This window comes from Anticarsia gemmatalis, chromosome 2 (genome assembly GCF_050436995.1).
Source record: "Anticarsia gemmatalis isolate Benzon Research Colony breed Stoneville strain chromosome 2, ilAntGemm2 primary, whole genome shotgun sequence".
In the NCBI taxonomy this organism is placed as follows: Eukaryota; Metazoa; Arthropoda; class Insecta; order Lepidoptera; family Erebidae; genus Anticarsia; species Anticarsia gemmatalis.
The window spans coordinates 851,718-871,872 of record NC_134746.1 but is presented as its reverse complement, the minus strand read 5'-3'; the positions used below and the strand labels follow the sequence as shown (position 1 = coordinate 871,872).

The window sequence follows — 20,155 nt, the reverse complement described above, 5'->3', positions numbered from 1 at the left end:
TGTTCGCTACAAGAATACGTATAAAAATATTTATTTGTCAATCGGTAGGGAGAAGATCCTACGATTGTAAGTGTTCCGTACAAACAGGAAAAAACACATGTATCGTTATTGATATAAAGTAGGAATAATTTTTCTGGCTTCAATGGGTAATATATTTTTGTGGATGGTGAAATTTGATGTTTACGCGTGTGGGTTTCTGTCTAAAATATCAATGTTAGCAGAATCGTGGGTTTTGATGTAAATAAAATGTATTGTGGTTTAATCGTGGATGTGTAAATGATGAAATTGCTAAATCTAATAACAATATAAGCGAATAAATAAATGTAAGTATAATTATTACAGATAATTAACAGAATTAATATGTTGTTTTACCTATGTTTACTTGACGGAACTGCCTTTCTTCTACTGGCGTTGATGACCTAAAAATTTACAAAAAATCTAAGTACATACTCACCTTAAAAGCCGGATTAAAAGTTTATAGCAAAAGTTTCTAGATTCAGCACCAATTGTGAGCAAAAAACCCTAATAATTAAGGTTTCGTAGATTTCCTGTTAGTAGGTTTTAAAATACTTGGTTAACTAACTTTATTTTTAATTTGTCGCCTTAATGTAGTCCGAATCCTTTATTCCTAGTCGTTGGACCATTCACATCGTATTAACCTGATAATCCTCCCTCCATCTAAGCACACAAACATATTGAACACGTTATATTGGTAATTAATATTCTCTTGGAACGACCATTGTTTGATTTCTGTAAACCAATTTGTTGGAATACGAACTTAGGCTTGTTTTCAGAATAATTGTAGATATAATGATTTATACTGGTCAATATGTGTGATTAAATTAACTATATGTGTTTAGTTGTTGCTCATTATTAATTAAATTTCGGACTTGTGTTGTGCGATTAATATAAAACGATAGTATATACAAACTTGATATCACGCCTGTTATACCCGAAGGTGTACGTTGTATGTGAAATACACACGCGTTTCGTCATTAACAATGTCAGTTCCACGTAAATACTAGAGGTCGCCCACGACTTCGTCCGCGTGGAACCCCTTCCCTTGTAAATAGCGATCACTCTGAAACTTCGGGATAAAAAGAAGCCTATGTTTTACTCTGAGTCTTCAGCTACCTACATTCCAAATTTCATCGTAATTGATTCAGTACTATTTGCGTGAAAGAGTAACAAACATCCATACATACTTACAAATCTTCGCATTTAAAACATTAGTAAGATTGTTTTTTTTGTTGTTTGTAATGTCAAGGACAATCTAAAGTAGTATGATAAGTTACAGTAAAATTTGCCATGATGCATACAATGTCACTGACATAAGGCAAAGCAAATTTAATGGCACAAATTTAATATTTGTGTAACCTAACCAATTGTACCAAAGTATTGTCAAAAAAATAATGCTTACATTTTCTTTTACGGGTCCCAAAAAAACACTACAACCAACTTCAAGATACTTGGTTACGCTATTTGATTGGCAAACACCCAAATAGTTTATCAATACATGTCGCTCCTCGGGGAAAATATAAGAAAACTAATTACGAAAAGATTCTCAAATATTCCCCCTTGTTGATTGTATTAGTACTGTTCTTCTTCGAGTTTTTGTTGTAAGTGTTATTCAAAAGAAAAATGTAGAAATAAATATAGCTAGAATTAAATATAACAAAGACAAAGTGATTTAGTTGTCTAGAAAGTTCCAGTATTAGAATAATTTGGGACAAAATATTGTCATAACTCAACATGAAGCTTGTTTTTTACAAATCCAATAAGCAAAGCAAAGGCATTTCTATTTACTGACACTTAGTTAGTAATTGTAGGACTTATATCTAATCTAATATATAAAATTCTCGCGTCACAATTTTCGTTACCGTGCTCCTCCGAAACGGCTTGACCGATTCTCATGAAACTTTGTGAGCATATTGAGTAGGTGTGAGAATAATAAAACTTTAAATTTTTTTTTTTATGGCAAAACAACGTTTGCCGAGTCAACTAGTAAACAGTAAATCTTGCCATCATTGCCATTTACTCAGCAACTGAAAATATTTATTCTAACGATCAATTAAATTAACAAAAACTAGATATCAAAGCAATATCGGAAGCTAATTTCTACAACTGTACAAATAAATTAAATTACCGCTATCAGCTTCCAAGACGTACTTTCAAGGAACTAATTTTGGACCAGGAACTTCAAATGCCAAATACTTGACACAACTTGTATCTGTTATTCAAATCGCTACAGTTATCAAAGCAGTAGCCAAAGTGACTATTCATCGTCAAGTCCCATTCAACAAGAGTAGAATTACTACTGTAAGTTCAAATGAAGAGCTAGTGCAAGCGAATTCTATGAATCCACCTCGGCGTAGTGCTTAAGCAAACATAGGCGTCAATATCTATAATTTCCACTTGAATATAATAATTTCCTCCTGGCCGATATTTGTCTACGGCGACCAGTTTCGTTGAAGCCAGCCAACTGTACAGGACTTTGTTTACACAATTCACAGGTACGACACGGATGTCAGGCGCAGGACTGACGACTTGACGTCCACTCCGAGGCATGGGGGTCTACGACTTTCTAAGTCCGGGCAATTTCTAAGAAATTCTTAACAGAAAATTTAGAAGACTATTTGGCCCGAGCTTCGAACCAAAGACCTCTTGCGCGGCAGTCCACTTTAATATAACTTAGTTAAACCACTTACATAATAGTTAAAATTGAATTACTTGAAACATTAAGTGTTTTCCCAGGCTTACATAATACTTCCATCAAAAGTAAATAACTTGCAAATAGATTTCATAGACGATGAACCTTCTTAAACTTCGCTTGAAACTTTCTTAGTCCTTTAACTTTATTTAGTTTACATTCATTATTTTGAGAGTCGTACTATTAATTTGCATGAATATTTCTGGAAAATTTGCTTCTTCTAAAATCCTTTACTTAATCGTTTACACTAGATAGTCATGATAAATATTGATATTTTAGTAACAAATTTCTCAACTGTGTACAAATTTACAAATAGTCATTAGTTCTATTTTGAAATCCAAAGTTGGGGACACTCAAACAAAATTCAAAAGTAAATTTACAATTAGCACATTAAACTTAACTGGAGAGGCTACCAGGATTAGAAGATAATAAAGTACATCAATTTTAAAAATAAAAATACAAAGTTTCAGTCATAATACATTGCAGATGGCGGCTGACCTATTTCCAGAAAAAATCTTAAAAATAAGCTTCTTATAACCAATAAAACACACGACCTAAAAAATACACAACATCTCCAGTCAAACTTCGTCATAATGATGGCACGGTCGCAAACATTAATTGTCCCTGAGAAACGGGATCAGCTTGCAAAAAATCCTTGTTCAACAAAGTGTGCTAACTGAAAACGTTGACGCTCTCCGAGCTGAGATGAGAAAAGTTCTTGCCGACAATTTAATAACAGCGGGTGGACGGAATGCCGATGCGGAAACAACGAACTTTGGTGCGACAGATTTATCTCTAGTGTTTGCCGCGAGATTGTATATTTGCTGTGATGATACTGTGGGAAACAGGGAAAAAATAGTTCTTCAAGAAGAATGTGGGAAGCTTGGAACAATTTCGGAATTTCCTTTTAAGAAAATGTAGTGCGATGAAATTTGGAAAATCTGCAGTTGGCTAAAATGTGCAACAATAACCTTATAAAATATTTAATACATGTATAAACTGGGAGCTTATTAGCTGTGTTTTTGACGATTAAGTAAATTTATGGTAGCATTTTTTAGTTGAAACCACTTTCAGGAAAAAATCTTGATTTATACTGTACTTACCAATTCAACTACACTCAGCGGCAGAAAAAGTGGCCCAAGCGCTTATCGTGAATTTGTAAACAAATTAAGTAATATATGAAAGATATATTGTTGTAAGTAGTTGCGAAGTGATCTGTTTAGTGTTATGAAGTGTTGAATTTCAGATTAATTTAAGTGACGGATGACTTTTTCTAACAATGTGTGTTAGAACTGAATTCAGTGTTGATTCGAGAGGTCAGTTGAATTCTGTATTTTGAAATATTGCTGCACGGAAACGAATTTCTTTATGATTTTTATTGATTATTGGTCTATTTAGATTTTAGAAAAGATTTGAAGATGCCACTTACTGCTGAACAAGTGGCTTAGGTGGTCTTGTTGTCCGATCAGGGCCATTACCATTGAGAGGTGGCTGCATTTTTCAATGTATCACGTACCACTTTAAGGTCTGCGATTAGGAGGTATCGTGAGACTGGTCTCTACACGCGGCGACTAGGAATTGGACGAACACGATGTACATCCGCAAGAGATGACCGATTTGTTAACCTCGAGGTGCTGAGAAACCGCTTTCTGACAGCGTTTGAGATTCACTAGAGGCTTCAAGCGGCACGCGGAGTCATTCTTAGTGAACGGAACATGAGGCGAAGGATAAAAGAACGTAATTTACAGGCAGGAAGACCAACCCGAGTACCAGAACTCGAGAGACACCATCGAGTTGCGCGACTACGATTTGCTCGTAAACATGTGAATCGGCTATCGACCAATGGAGCAAGTTCTTGTTAACCGATGAGTGCTGAGTAGCATTAAGAGCACCAAATGGTCGTGAGAGAGTGTAAAGACGCCATTAAGGACGGTTTTTTCCCAACACAACACGTCAGACGGTCAGTTACAAAGGTAGGTCTGTTATGGTATGGAGAGGTGTATGTTTGGAGGCACGTACGGAGCTTGTCATCGTAGATCAGCGCCTAACAGCAGCCGGGTACATTGAAGAAATCTTCCAAGACCATGTTGTACCACTTATGGATTTCATTGGTCGGGAGGATTAACTCTAATGCAGTTTAATGCGCGCGCTCATAGCGCCCGCGTTGTGGAATCGCACCTTGCTGATATCGGGATTCAAAAACTGGCTTAGCCTGCTCACTGTCCAGACATCAACCCCATAGAACATGTCTGGCACATGCTAAAAAACAGTGTATGCGCACTGCCCAACCCACCAGAATCACTTGGTGAGCGAAGAACCGCTCTAGTCAGAGTGTGGGATAAAGTTCTTCAAGAAGTAATTAAAACATCCTCCAAAGCATGCCAGAATGCATGCAGGTCACCATAAATGCTAGAGGAGGTAACACGCGGTATAAACTAGATTTTTTCTTTGGTGCAGAATTAGGTTTTTGCAAAAACTTTCAGTAAGCGATTTCGACAAAAGCTGTATTTTTGAATTTTTCCCATTTTTGATTTAAAATTACGACTATTTAGTGTAAATTGTAACTAAACTTGTGTATAAACTGTTTAACTAATAGTTATAGCCAAAATAGTAACCATATATTGATATTCTAAAAAGTTTTATCGTAGTTTTGCTTTGGGCCACTTTTTCTGCCGCTAAGTGTATTTCATAATAACTATTCAAAGTAAATGAAACGAAAATGTTTTAAAACATAAACATTCTCCTAACTCAACATCAACAGGACTTTGCTCGACAAAGTTGATACTTTTAATAACATTTTCATATCACAATGTTTGTTCTCATATTTCAGACACGTGTGTCCTACAGTTTCAGGTCATGTCGGAGGCAACGAAATATTTGGAGAATTTTCGCAACATATCTGACAGTTGATGTTTTTATTTGATAAAATATTTATATTTTATTACAAAGAAAAATCCTAAAGAGAAATGGCATGGCATCATACACATAAATAAAAAATATTTTTCAGTGATTTAAAAATTGATTTCGCAAATAATTTTGTCAATTGAAAACATATTGACAGTCGAATTGTAGTTTTTTTCCGGTTTATAGTATACAAAATACCGCAGTCGTTCGTGCGTTTTTTTACCTTCGCAGTGGTGCTATATTTAAACACACAAAGCTGAATGATCGGTATATTATCTAAATAATATGAAAGATATATGAACATTTTATTAAAAATACTTATAGCATATTTTGTTCAACAGACACCGGTGACCTGCTAATAAATCCAGAGAATGGTTACGAATGGGGCGGACAGATGGCGCACGCGCCGCTTGGTAAACAACAAAATGCTATCAACATCATCAACGCTGTTCTTATGAGGAAAAGTGCCGTTGCACAGCTTACTAAGTAAGTACCGAATAGAATAGCCTGCTTGCTGTGATTGATTTTGCTCAAAAATGTCTCAAGTCTGTAATTATTTATTTATTTATTTATTAACTTCATATACAAAATGTATAATGGCGGACTTAATGCCAATGGCATTCTCTACCAGTCAACCTACGGGTGATGCAGAGATAAGAAGAAGTAGGTGTATAATAGAAGTGAAGGAGTGAGTTGAGCAAAATAAACAAATAGTTAAGAAAGATTAAAATGGAAAGAAGTATACAAAAATACATAAATATTAATAAATACACATAGCTACATACATACAAAATATAATACTAGGTACATAAATAAATACGTTATAATACATATTATTATTAGGTATTATAAATTATAAAACATGTAAAATAATAGAAACCTATATAAATACCATAAATATATACCAATAAACTATGATAAAAGTGATGATTCTGCAACTTTGTTCAGCAAGAGATCCCGAACTTTGGCCTTGAATGCCAGACGGTTAGTGGACGCCCTGATTTCGAAGGGGAGTGCATTCCATAATAGAATAGGCTGAACAGGGAAGGAGGAGTTAACAAAACCAGAGGTGTGGGAGGGGCAAAGAAGAAGAAGATTGTTTGAAGAGCGGAGATGGCGATTGTGGTTATCGCACAAGTATTGAAAGTGGGGAGTCAGGTAGGCTGGGGGGGTGGGGGAGCCGAGAAGGGAGAAAAGTGTTGTAAGAGCCCGTAAGTTACGGCGCTCACGGATTGGCAGCCACCTGAGTTGGGAGCGATAGGAAGAGACATGATCATACTTTCGAAGGTTAAAGATAAATCGAATGCAATTGTTAAGAAGCCGGTCAAGTTTATTGAGGAGATCTGCATTCAGGTCAAAGTAACACACGTCACCATAGTCGATTAAAGGAATAATCAAGGTTTGTACAAGCATTGTTTTTGTCCTGGATGGCAGAAAGTTCTTAAGGCGATATAGGGCTCGCAAAGTACAGGTAACCCTACGACAAACATTTGCCACTTGGTCTCTCCAGCTAAGAGTGGAATCGATGTAGAGGCCAAGGTTTTTAACATGGGAAGATACATGTATTGTGGTGCCATTAAACAAGATTGGAGGCATTTGCACATCCTTTAACCGGCTAATACTCCTAGGACTGCCTACCACAATGGCTTGGCACTTGGCAGGATTAACAACCAGGCCAAACCTCTCTGACCAGTTCCTGATGTGGTCAAGGTCAGTATTAACCGAGTCAATCGTCGTGGATATTGAGTCCACGGTTCCTTGTGAGTAAAGCTGCAAGTCGTCGGCATACAGATGATACGAACACTGAAGGTTGTAAGTTACATGGTTAATAAAAAAAGAAAATAAAAGAGGGGAGAGGATGCCGCCTTGAGGAACGCCAGAGTCGAGTTCACACCAGATCGATGATGATTCACCGACACGAACCGACTACCGGCGTCCTTGAAGATAACTTGAAAACCAATCTAGAACTCCGGAAGACATGTTAAGATGGGAAAGGATGGAGGCAAAATGCTGCCGCGCCTTGGCAAAGGTGATTTGGCGGGGCCTAGTCAGGAACTCCTTCACGGATACTGACGTCCCTCGCAGTTTTGCCTTGGCTCTCCATACTGAAGACCGGACTTCGGCATCTGCAAAACGTACCAGGACGGGACGATGGTGTTTACCTCCGGGAGCTCCAATCCGATGGCAGACTCTGATTGACGTGGACGCGATGTTGGTCATTCCCATCTTGCCGTGTAGGATGTCAATGGCAAGAGAATGACTGTCCACTTTGGTGGTCTCCGGTATCCCCAGGAACAGCAAATCCTTCCTCCGGTGTCTGGTCTCCATGGAGTCAACCAACCGCAAGCATTCGCCTATTTGCTGCCGAAGCAAGCTGAGTACACTGAACATAAGCTCCCGGAAGGTCCGGAACTCCTCAGCCACCTTCGCTACCGTGTCCTTGGCTGCACCAGTCTGCAACTGTGCAGCTAAAATATGTAAAATGCGTCAAGGCAATACTTTTATCTCGATGTAGAGATAATGTTTTAATTTGTCTTAGTTTCATATAACTGTTGTTTGTTTTGATATGAGAAATATTGTTCTCTTTAAAATAATACGAGAAGAAGTAGATACAAAACAACGAAGAAGAGTATGAAAGAAAGCAGACACCTTCCCATTTGTAGTAAAAACTAAACAGAATATGTTCGTATTCGGGTTTATCGTACTAGAATTCCAAAGAAACAAATAAAACTGTTTCAAAATTGTTTTTTAATACATTGCTTTTCTTAACAGGTACGATTTAATGCTCGGCGTAACAAAAGCAGAAGCGTACTTCGCCTTCAGTGGAGACGACGTACAATACGGCATCGAAGCTGACAGAAGATCCAAGATCTTGAAGTCTTTCGTTAGAAATACCTACAGTTATCACCTTTCTGAGATTTTAGCGACTATTATTAATGAATACACGGATTGGGAAAGACCTGTGCAGCATCCGATTAATATCAGGTGAGTTGTCTTTCAAAGTTGAATTACTCGCTTAATTTATATAAAAAGAAAAACATGACGACTTTCTATTATTATTTGCAATTTTTTTTTACTGTGCAATTCAACGACTTATGAACAACAGGTATAGTCAAGCTGCAGTTAAAAGTCAAAAGCAATGATTAGTAGCTATCGAAACATTTTACACGAAAATCTGATTAGCGCCGCTACCGGACTCCGTAAGAACTATTTTGGCAGTAGGATTTAAATGCCTAATTCTCGATAATCACCAGTACTGTCTGTATAGAAATGCGCTAAGGATAATAAATGCTTGTAAAACGCATCACGTAACGTAGTAGATCGTCTAAATACACAAAAAGTTAAAACTATAATGTGCAAGAAACACGTGTAATGGCCTTAGGTTCAAAGCTATAACTACTGTTGGCTAACTTAAGACTGCATTTAGAAACTGTTTAAAAGTAAATTCCACTTTAATAGGTACTTAGAAAAGCTTAGAGCGTAGAGAATTGCACTTGGAAGAAACTTAGAACAAAATCCTAAGCAGAAATAAATTGTCTTTTCGTTTACACATAAAACTGCGGTTTCTATATTTTATAACAATTTTCTTCGGTCATTGAACTTTTCCAAAACCTAAAATCTGATAAAAAGATTAGTTTTTAATGTTTTGAATTTTGTGCTTTTATCCATTCTATCAGCTTAATTAACTAACGGGTTTGGGATTGATTTCATTCCGGTTGCGCAATATGTAGAATACACAATTTCTTAATCGTAAGTCATTAGGCTACAGTTTCTTTTTAATTTGTTTGTTTCTTCAAGGTCGAACGAATTCGTAATTGCTGAATCGATTTCGATGAAACTTAGAAAGCTCCACAAAGTGTTATGTTTGAGATAAAGCAATTTACCATTCATTAGTCCAGATTTTCATGCTTAGCAATACAAAGAAGTGTAAAAATCGAAATATTTAGACTAGTAAAACAAATTGTAAATAGAGTTTGGCACATAAATGCTTCTACGCTTTTGGCTCGAGAAATGAGTAATGGGAATGTAGAACTTGCAAGTTTTGAGAGTACGCGATCGCTAATTTCTTGCCAAAGGATGGAATGAGAGCACAAAGTACATGTTCCTCGGAAACTTGTATGCAGTTAATTTATTATGAAATACGTATGGAACTTGGTATGTTTGAAAAGTTGCAACACATCTTGATCTCATAATGGCCGCCATTTAATTGGTCCTTAATAAATTAAAGTAATATTAAGTACGCAATGTTTTTGAACTTTGGTGACCTTTGCAAATGTTTTTATGTAATTAACTGAAGTTTTCTCCGAAACTAATTATTCCCACATAATATTTTTGTTGATAGTTTACTAAAGCAAAACTTAAATTATAATATGGAATTAATTGAATTCTGTTTCGAAACCCACACCTATAATAACTTATTAAAGAATAATATTAGTTTGAAATTCAATCAGAGTTACTTAATAATTTTGACATACAAGAAAATGGTTTGGTAAAAAAGATTTTTTTCTTTAGATCCAACCACTGCTTAAATATTTTTAAAACTATCTATTATAGATCTAATAATTGACTTACTATCAGAAACGGGGGGAGGAGTAGTCAAAAAATATCTCAACTAATAACTTTTACAAAATACTTGTTTTTTTTCCTCCAAAACCAAAATTCTAGATTCATTGTTCTTCTAGGATCTCTTACTTTCTTATTTTGAATTAAAATAATCTGATAATAATTAACTTCCATTTACAACGTCATCAAAAAAATGATACATCATTACACCGTGACGAGGTTCATTAATATTTCAATTAGTTAATACACGAACAGGAATCCTATTGGGGAATAATGACGAGACACTCGAGTGTAATGAGAATTAATTGTTTAGTAGCTGTTCAGTTTGTCTTGTCATTTGCTTGTACTAATAATATTTGATCAGGTAAGAATAATACTGTGTTACTTGAAATTGATGCGGTTGTAGTGAACTAAAGTACTATCTAACGTCCTAAGGATTTTGTTTGAACGTAACTCAAAACGTTATGGCGCCATGGGAAAGTATGATTAAGTTTTAGCCATAAGTTCATGTCGTTATTTATAAGTAATAACAACCAAAATATTCCTATATAAAAAATTAAACCTGTCTATAAGGAACTGTTTAGAATAGCTAACGTATTGTGCAGATTAACTGTGCTACTCTTTACTTTTCCAACCGGTGTCTAGCTAAGAGTTCGATTCAATTTTTCTATAAGGAGTCCCCCAGTTTTTGATCGCATACAACACAATTATAACATATTACAATCTTATATGAAAAATCCAGGTTAGGAGAGCAAGTATTCTCTAGTTATATGAATAGTTTAATTCAAGAAACACTTCAATCTAAACACAAGACCTAATGTAATTGAAGTAGACAATACCAATTACTAAGTGACGTGTTTCACAGAGACGAGACGTTGGAAGCTCTAAGCGACGCTCAAGTAGTGGCTCCAATGGTACTGACAGCTGACACTCATTCAGCACTGCGAAGGAACTCCTACCTCTACGTGTTTGACTATCAGACTAAGTACGGAGATTACCCACAGGTTAGTAATTAGAATGTGAATATTGTAAGGTGTGTTGCTAAGGATGATGAATGAATGCTACTTGATAGTTTGCTGCTACCAACCTGTTTGGTGTATGAAGTTGTATTTGTACAAGAAGTGAAGTGATGAACAACCAACATTTGTTCTTGAGATGATTATTTTTCATATAGTCGGAAATAAGGTTTTCAAAATCACCAATCCTGCACATTCTGACATTTCTATTTCTATAGTTTCTTTTTATAAAGAGAAAATGGTATGGTTTTTAAAAAAACATAAAATATACTTAAATGACGGCGAAAATCACGATAGATATGATTTCGTACTATATGTATGAAATCATTAAGTTTGCAGTCTGATAATTTTCTAAGATTTTTGAAGCTCAGAATAATACATTACCAAATAATATTTCAGAATAAAAGTTCTAACAGAACCCAAAACCGTCATAATAAATAAAACTATTCATCAAAAGCTTATCAATTTCGGCGTCAAGAACTAAATTTCAAACTTCAAAACTAAGTAATGTAAAAGTTCGTAATGGTATAATTTGATAAATCTAATTTGTTCCGAGCTCAGCTCGTTAGTGCAAAATGTGGGCACTTGAAGGCCAAAGCAATTGTTCAGTAAACTCCTATGAAATAAGTTTGGAAAGTAACGAATTTGTTTGTGAAATTATTGGAGTATTGTGTTTATTGAGTGCGTTTTATATGCTTGATTAATTCAGAGTAATATTATAAGCTTATTTAAGCAATAACTTAGTTGTTGCTATGGGCTCTTACATTTCTTTGCGATTATTTTAGAGATAATTTAATTCAAAGTGTGAATAACATTTGTTTTACAACATTTTTGTTAGGTAAAAATCAAGTTTATAACAAAAGTTCTGTTAAAAAAAAAAACTACGCCAAGATACACGTAATATTAAAAAAAAAAACAATCAAAATATGTAACTACACGAGCCTAAACTGCGATATAAAGTAACAAACACAACGAAACACATGATTACTCTAAAAACCAACTCTAAAATGAACGCACAATAAAATTTTATAGATAACATCAATCGTATCGAAACAGCTCATAACCTATCGGCAATTGTCCAGAATTATCGGTTTAACGCACAATTGGCACCACAACACGAGATTACACCAACTCACCCGTATAATATCGAACATTAAACTACTGATTAACACAGATACATAAACATCACACGATCCAAACTACCCACATTTTGAGGAGCAATTACTGCACCGTTTAATGATGACACCTGGCACCGTATAATTGCTTTGAAATGAGGGTTCATTATAAATTGGTAGTTAGGGTGTTGAGTTCGTTTGCGATAGATGAGCTAACAAGCGGTAGCGTCTTGAACAATTTAGTATATTGGAGGGTTAAATATGATGCAATAACGGTTGCAAGGGTAACAGTTTGGTGTAGTTTAGCTGTTTAGTTGTAAGTTATGATGACAAGTAGTTAGCTAAAATGGAGGTGCTCTTGTAAGAGCTATGTGTTAATATTTAGTACGGTATTTAAAGGAGATTTTAGATATGGTAATAAACTTTACTTGCATGGGTTCTTCAACATTTGTAGTAATGTAGTTTTGGTCCAAGGGTATATTAGTTACGTATGTGACTAATAGTCTAACCGTTTTGCGAATTTTGTCTACTAAACTGTCTATGATATATCTATTTAATCACGTGCGATAAATATCAGAAAACTGTTGTCAAAATAATCGCCCTTTTAAAGTGGTTACCATGTTTTAACCATGTTTAAACGTGATTATAATATTATGAAAAAATAGTCACGATATAATGATACACCTTTTATGAAAACCTTCTAAATAGTAATTCAACAAAGCTACATTTCTCTTGTAAGTACTAATCTTGAACAATAACTAAACTCAAGTCTGTGTTCAGCGTCAAGGCTGTATACACGGCGAGGAGTTGCCGTACGTATTCGGCGCCCCTCTCGTCGGGGGCCTGGCCCACTTCGCGAGAAACTACACCAAAGCGGAGATAGCTCTGTCCGAGTCCGTCATGCTGTATTGGGGCAACTTTGCGAAGACCGGGTGAGTTACTTGTGAACCATGAAATTGGTTTGTTGTAGAGTTTTGTTCAGTTTCATTTGTTTTTTGTTATTATGTTCCGTGTAATTATGTAGGTACTTCAATGTTTATATTTTGTATCAGTAAGATGTAAAAGATTTTTTCAAATATTTGCGACCACTTTTTCTGTTAGGTATAGTTTACATTTAGGTAGTAAAATGATGACCAAAATAGTTTCAGCGTGGTTTAGAAAGTGTCAGATAACGTCCCTAGCGGATTTTTGACGAAAAATATATTTATGAAAAGATTTCTTTAACAATAACTAAACATTTTTTTTTCGTTTCTGAAACCAGTCACTAATAGTTTGTATAAAAATTTCAGACATTTGAAGTGAAAAAAACTAGATTTATAAATGGAATAATTTTATCAGTAAAACAAAAGATAAAAGAAGACATTTGAAAAACTAGTTTTCTTAATGTCCTGAACGAATAGAACAAAGTCAAAAAGATTTGATAGTGTAAATGGCAAGAATTGTGAGATAAGATTTAAGAAAAGCTAAAATAATTTATTATTTAGTCAAGGCTTTGTTTGAAAGCTATGTAATTTTTTTACTTTTGATAAATTGCCAATTTTGAAACGAATCTGATTCACATAGTTAGTCTTGTGACTTTAATTAAATATATTATTTATTTGAATTTCAACAAACAGCAATTGATGAAATCATTTTTTATTGTAAACGGGTTTTAAGAAACCTTTGTTTGGTGCCCTTGACGACCGTATATGAGCTGTTTACAGTAGGATAGTGTAAATTGCTTTACATCATTAATTAAATCAGGTTCAATAAATTAAAACATATAATTTTTGTTCAGAAATCCGAACGAAGCTCAAGAAAGTGACCCAATAAGGGCAGGCAGACAGGAGCGGGTACGAATGAAGAACATTGAATGGACCGCGTATGAAGCTGTTCATAAGAAATACCTGAACATCGATACTAAAGCCAAACTGAAGAATCATTACAGAGCTCACAGGTAAGAGAAAATACAGAAACGTGTAGAACTTTTTAACACCCCTTTTTTCTACAAAACTGTGAAACATTTAATAATTGTAAAAGATATTAAGAATTTCAATTCGGTCCATTAAGGTTAACTGAATACGAAAATCTGCAGTACCACTTTTAATTCTGGTGTGAATGAAATTGTTAAGCAATGTTCTTTTTACAAAGTTGGTAAGGGAATTTCTTTGTCAACAGGCTGTCGTTCTGGTTAAACTTAGTACCAGACCTTCACCGCCCAGGTGGTGAAGATGTGCCACCATCACATCACCAACTCGAACATGAAGAGACTGCTCTGCAGCCGACCCTCAAGACTTTCAGTCCACCGTTCAAGAAGACCACAGACATGGTCATCACCGATACTGGTCTAGCAACAAAAATACCAGTATTAAGTGTCTTGAATATTACTTCACCTCTCAACTTTAACATAATTGGTATAAACCCTCCAACTCAAAGCACTGCCGGTGTCGAAGTACACAAACCAGACACAACCACTGCCAGTTCGCCTGAAGACGGATTCGCGGCTTATTCGACCGCTCTTAGCGTTACCATAGCTATAGGATGCTCACTACTTATACTTAATGTCCTCATTTTTGCTGGCGTCTACTACCAAAGAGACAAAACAAGAATGAACGGGCAAGACGGCCATACTAATGGAGCTCATTTGAAAAAACGAGCGGAAAATGGCCAGATGCCAAATAACATTTGCGGTGACCTGGAAGGGGCGTTGACTTACCAAACTAGTTTAAAGAATGATCCGGCTACTATTTTAAGTCATCATCATCATTCCCATCATCAGCTGCCACCGCCTGAGTTTGCTGATTTGCCGAGTAACAACGTCGCTGGTATGGCGACGTTGCCTCGGGCACCTCCACCGCCCAAACTAGGTAAAAGTAACATAAATACTTTGGCTAGTGGGCAGCTTCAGGAGAATCAGCCGTTGTTGTCAGCGCATCAAATGCAAATGATCAACACTAGTACTTTGACGAAGAAGAACACGCAACTGAACGCTAAGTCGAACGTGACGATGGAGGAGTTGCGTGTGTGACGTCAGCGGGCATGACTGCAACGAGCCGGCAGTTGCAGCGACGTTGTCCATCATGACGAGATCGTGTGACTTGAGCCGGACCTTCTCAAGTGTGTCACAGACTACATATAGACATTGACTGTGACTGCTTGAACTTAGAAGGTTATTTATAAGTGTAGAACTAATGAGACAGAGTGAACTGTGAAATGTAAACTCGAAGTGAGAATTAAAGTGATAAGTGACGTTCGTGAATATCATATCTAAGACGTTGGAGTGTATAGTGTGTTACCGGACGTATGGACTAATGTATATGGTTGTAAATAGCGAAATAATTGTATATAATTCAGCAGCTCAGCCGCATATCCATCCTAATTACAATATGATATACTCAATAGTGAATTTAAATATTAAAGGTTAATCGTCGTTATATTCGGACGGCTGTTAAAATTTGATTAATTTATTTGTGAATAATTTGTGGCGTATTTTTGGTTTTCATATAATTTAATTATTGGTATTGACATTTATATTGAATCTGTACATAGATTAATTTGTAAATTATTAATATCGAAATGTTTATATTGAAATTAAAATGTTTTAAAATCGTTACTCTACTGAATACATTAAAGTAAATGTTTCAAAACATTTTACAACATCATTTAGTTCTGCCAAAAAAAAACATTTTTATAAGATTGTCAGAAATTTAACAGCCGCCTGAACTTGAATTTAATATTGAATTTAAAAACTAGATATTTGAAGAATAATGAGACACCAATGTAATCTTCGCCAAAGGTTTATCGAAGTTAGAAGCAATAATGGTTCTTCGAAAAAAAGTCGGTTTTTAAGCGTGTTTAGTTTTTGATGAAAAAAAAAAAAGATTTTGCTCAAGAAACAGGTGAACGTTTTGCTTATTTTATTTTTCTTTTGGCAAGTAAAGTCAAGGTGATTTCGTATTAAAATGTGTGTACGACAAAGGGGACGAAAATATACGTTGACTCTTATGAAAATCGTAGTGTTTATTGTTAAATTATGTGAAGTAAAGTAATTCTTTGTGTCGATTTTTCACACCTGACTGGTTTAAATGTATTACTGATTCTTAAACTAGAATCGTAAATTATTATATGAAGCGTGAATATATTTAATTCGTGTCATGAATTTGAGAACTATGAAAAGCATGACATTATCCTACTTAAGCCTATATTCTCTAACGTCAAGTAACTTTATTCAACTGATAATTTAGTCAGATTCTTTGTACATTACCTGTCTATAAGTATTCTTCGAATAAAAATCAATTATCTGAATTCCAACAATAGGAAAAATAGACTTAAACGAAGTTTTTCTGACAGAAAAAAAGTCTTGAAGTGTTTTGTCTTTACCTGTTTCTTGAGCAATACGTCAGTTTTGTTTTCAACATAGATGGACCAATAGCGTTTGTACATATGTAAATAAACTTAGGAAACGGTACGACAGGTTGTATAACATCCTATTTTATTTCTATTAAGAACCACGACTGATCCCGTTAATTTTAAATGTAATTTTATTAGTCAAATTGTATACTTTCATTTGTTGACTAGTTTAAATGACGATAGCTAAGTCTGACGTACTTGGACGACTTTCTGATAGAAAGTTGTGTTCTCTCTTGTCAGATACTCTGATAAATGTAGTTGTAACATAAAAATTATTATTTGTTATTTTTGTCCCATTTTTATATACTTTGTTAGATGGTGATTCCTTATATCCGTAAGCACTAATTTTGTTAAAAACGTAAGTGTATTTATAGATATCAATAAAGTCTGTACTAAGACTTCATTATAAAGTACTCACCGGAATACAGACTAAAAATTTTAATAAAATAAAATTGAAAATTTAATTATGATGTTTTATTGAAATTTCTCATTAGCTTTCACAAAGGCATACATTCCTAATGAAATGAAATGAATAATAATCTGAAAAGAGGCTATAATAAACCAAACTACAATGAAATTATAATAAGTCTTTCTGTGAATTACAAATTCAATTACGTTAGTCAAAATCGTATATTAAAAGAATACCTTAGTTCTATTATATTTCAGTTAATTAACATTTTCTGTATCCTGCAATTTAACGCATCAAAAACTAAAAACATCAATGAACAAAATTCAAACGACAAACTTTACTCTAGAGAATATTCTCAAGAAACGCAAAGAACTAAAAAAAGTGGAAAGAATCCTCTACAAAATGTACCTCTATTTTTTTCACGCAGCTTAAGCTCAGGATGGTTTCCGACACTTCAAAATGCTTTCCAACGGAATCCTCTTTATAACAAAGCTCTATTATAAAAGGGAAATATTTAGAGCACCGTCTAAGTTAAGCGGGAAAAATAATAAGGTATGAAGCATAACGGTTACTAACGAACGTAATATGAAAAGGACAGGATTTTTTTCATCTCCAACTAATTTACTTAGCTGTTGTTGAAGTAAAATGCAGATGAAATAAGTTGTGAAATGGAACTGACAAGTTTAATAGGACTGATAAAGTTTTAGTATTTGTTTAAAGATAAATATTAGTGTAGGTAAGGTTTAAGTCTAGTGAAGAACACATTACTTGGCTGATAATACACTTGTCTCTGCTTTTGCACAGTATTTTTCAATATCTCATAAATATAGTCATACATTCTTCGAACTCACTGTACGGTTTATAAAATATGGACTTGAAATTCTACTAAAATACCGCCTGACTAATTTACCTGCTAAAAATCTGTGACATATCCCCGTTGGATATGTCACAGATTTTAAAAAGAATCAAAATGCAAATTGTAAGTGTTTCAACCACGCTCACAGAAATTGTATTTCGTTCAGATTATCTTAAAGTTGAAGATCCGATTGCAGTGATGAAAAATGTTGAAATAATTATACCCATAACTGAAATAAGCCAAATAACATTATTTATCATCTCAAAGAAGCTTTAATAGTTAAACGAAACAACAAAAGTTGTCCAAGAATAGAAATTTAACGCACCGTCACCGTCTGAACTAGTTAATGAATAATTAATCTCGCTTGTTTGAACTGGAGTAAATAAATTATTTAATACTTGACTGTGAGCATTATCCGTAGTTATCCGGGTGGACCGTGGTTTGGGTGAGACACTTCACATTAATTTTACTTTGTTTGCTCGAGGCAGTAGCCAGTAAACCGGGTGGATTCCGAGTAATAGGCAGGTAAATGCCATTTAAAATATTAGGGAAGATTAACTTTCCGTTCAATTTTGTTATGTCAACTGTGTCTGGACTCCGGACTGTTTGGGTTTTTATTTTGTTCCAAAGTTGGTTTGTTTATAAGCTGTTTCAGAGGAAAATTTGCTTGAAGGTCTCATGTATTTAACTCTTTTTAAGTCTAGGATAGAATATTTTTGATGTTATGCAAATTCTTTAAGGTGTGCGGTTTCCGGAAATTAATTATACCTTTTCATTAGCTTATAATTGTTTGTTAGTGCCGAAAGTATTCGCTTACAATGTGCTTTCTTTTGAACGGTAGTTACGATTAGGGTAATTAAAATTTTTCGTTCACTTCGCAACATTTTCTCTAGTTTTTTCTCCAAAGAACTAACAAAACATCCGATGCATACCAAAAATACTTCAGCAGCAACATTCTTATCACTCACGCCGCCTCCAAAGGCTCGCTAACAGAATATAACATCGTTAGTGTAAACGGGTGAACATTTGTTTAGAGCGCACGCGCTCGTAAACTTGCATTAATTTCGATAATGACCGCTAGATAGTTCGCCGACAGACTTTATGACGGAACCCTCGGAAGGTCATGGACGTAGGAAGTTTCTTGTACAACTGATTTTATCTTTTACTGTGTTTTCCAGTAGTATAGCGTGTTTTCTTTTTAGTAGTCCAGTTTTGAAAGTTTAATCTGATTGTGTTATCAGTAGCGCGATTTTCTACTACTAACGGCTATCAACAGCTACCAAGTACCTATTGAGTAATATTGTACAAAAATATGTTCAGCGCCTCTAGCGGACGAGGTATGAACTATTTTTGCAGAATATTTTAAATGTCAAACTCTAGATACTCGATAGTACCGACTGTAGAGAATTGCGCTTTAGAACCGACAATTTAATTGCGCCCAAAATAGAGATACTTATTTTAAGCTTTCATCTCAATTTAATGTTTATTCCCTTAATCCAAAACAATTTGCAAGACGAAAGCGAGTTCAACTTTGACTGATCACACAAATAGATAATGTAGCGAAGTATGGAAGTAGCAATCCAGAACAAATCGAAAACCGACTCGTATCTGAACATCAGTACCGCGATTCTTCGTAATGTTGTACGACAATCGGGTCAGCACCTCTAGCGGGCGTCGTAGAAACTATTTTTGCAGTACATTTATATGTCAAACTCTCGTTACTCGATGGTTCCAATTGTAAACAATCGTGCTACAGTATTCCGAATAAATATATAGCAGTATCAACATAAAATAAGCAGCAAAAAACTAATACAAAAAGTAAATCTCTGCATCTGCCGTTGTCAAACTGACTGAACTCTTGACAATGGGCTGAAACTCATTGACAAAACTTTGTATTAGAACTGTGTAGAGGTCACGGCCGTAAACAGGAAGAGATTGTTTTAACTGATTTTATCTGAGTTTGTTTCCAACCATTTTGTTCGTTGTTAGGCTTATTTCAAATGATTACGGTGGTCGTGGTTTTCAAGGCTACGGTCTATAAAGTTTTTAAAATTTTGGTCTGGTAATAAAGCTGTGACCATATTGTTACAATTATAGAACACTACTTTGACGGTAGGAATATAATACTTTTGCTATAGCAGAATTACACCATGCAGAAAACACGTTCACTTTCGACTTGCTTGGGATATTCTC

General features: G+C 34.9%; 1 protein-coding gene across 2 annotated transcripts in view; it reads left to right on the top strand.

The window, feature by feature from the left end:
* The window catches only part of Nlg3 (Neuroligin 3), a 117,017-nt gene extending 99,862 nt beyond the window's left edge, over positions 1-17,155 (top strand). For both annotated transcript variants that reach the window (XM_076123780.1, XM_076123770.1), the window contains exons 7-12: positions 5,956-6,100; positions 8,387-8,599; positions 11,043-11,181; positions 13,089-13,240; positions 14,086-14,244; positions 14,466-17,155. In XM_076123780.1, the coding sequence (XP_075979895.1) occupies positions 5,956-6,100; positions 8,387-8,599; positions 11,043-11,181; positions 13,089-13,240; positions 14,086-14,244; positions 14,466-15,315 (1,658 nt within the window). In that variant the 3' untranslated portion in view covers positions 15,316-17,155. The remainder of the gene's footprint in view (positions 1-5,955; positions 6,101-8,386; positions 8,600-11,042; positions 11,182-13,088; positions 13,241-14,085; positions 14,245-14,465) is intronic.
* Positions 17,156-20,155: the final 3,000 nt, after the last annotated feature.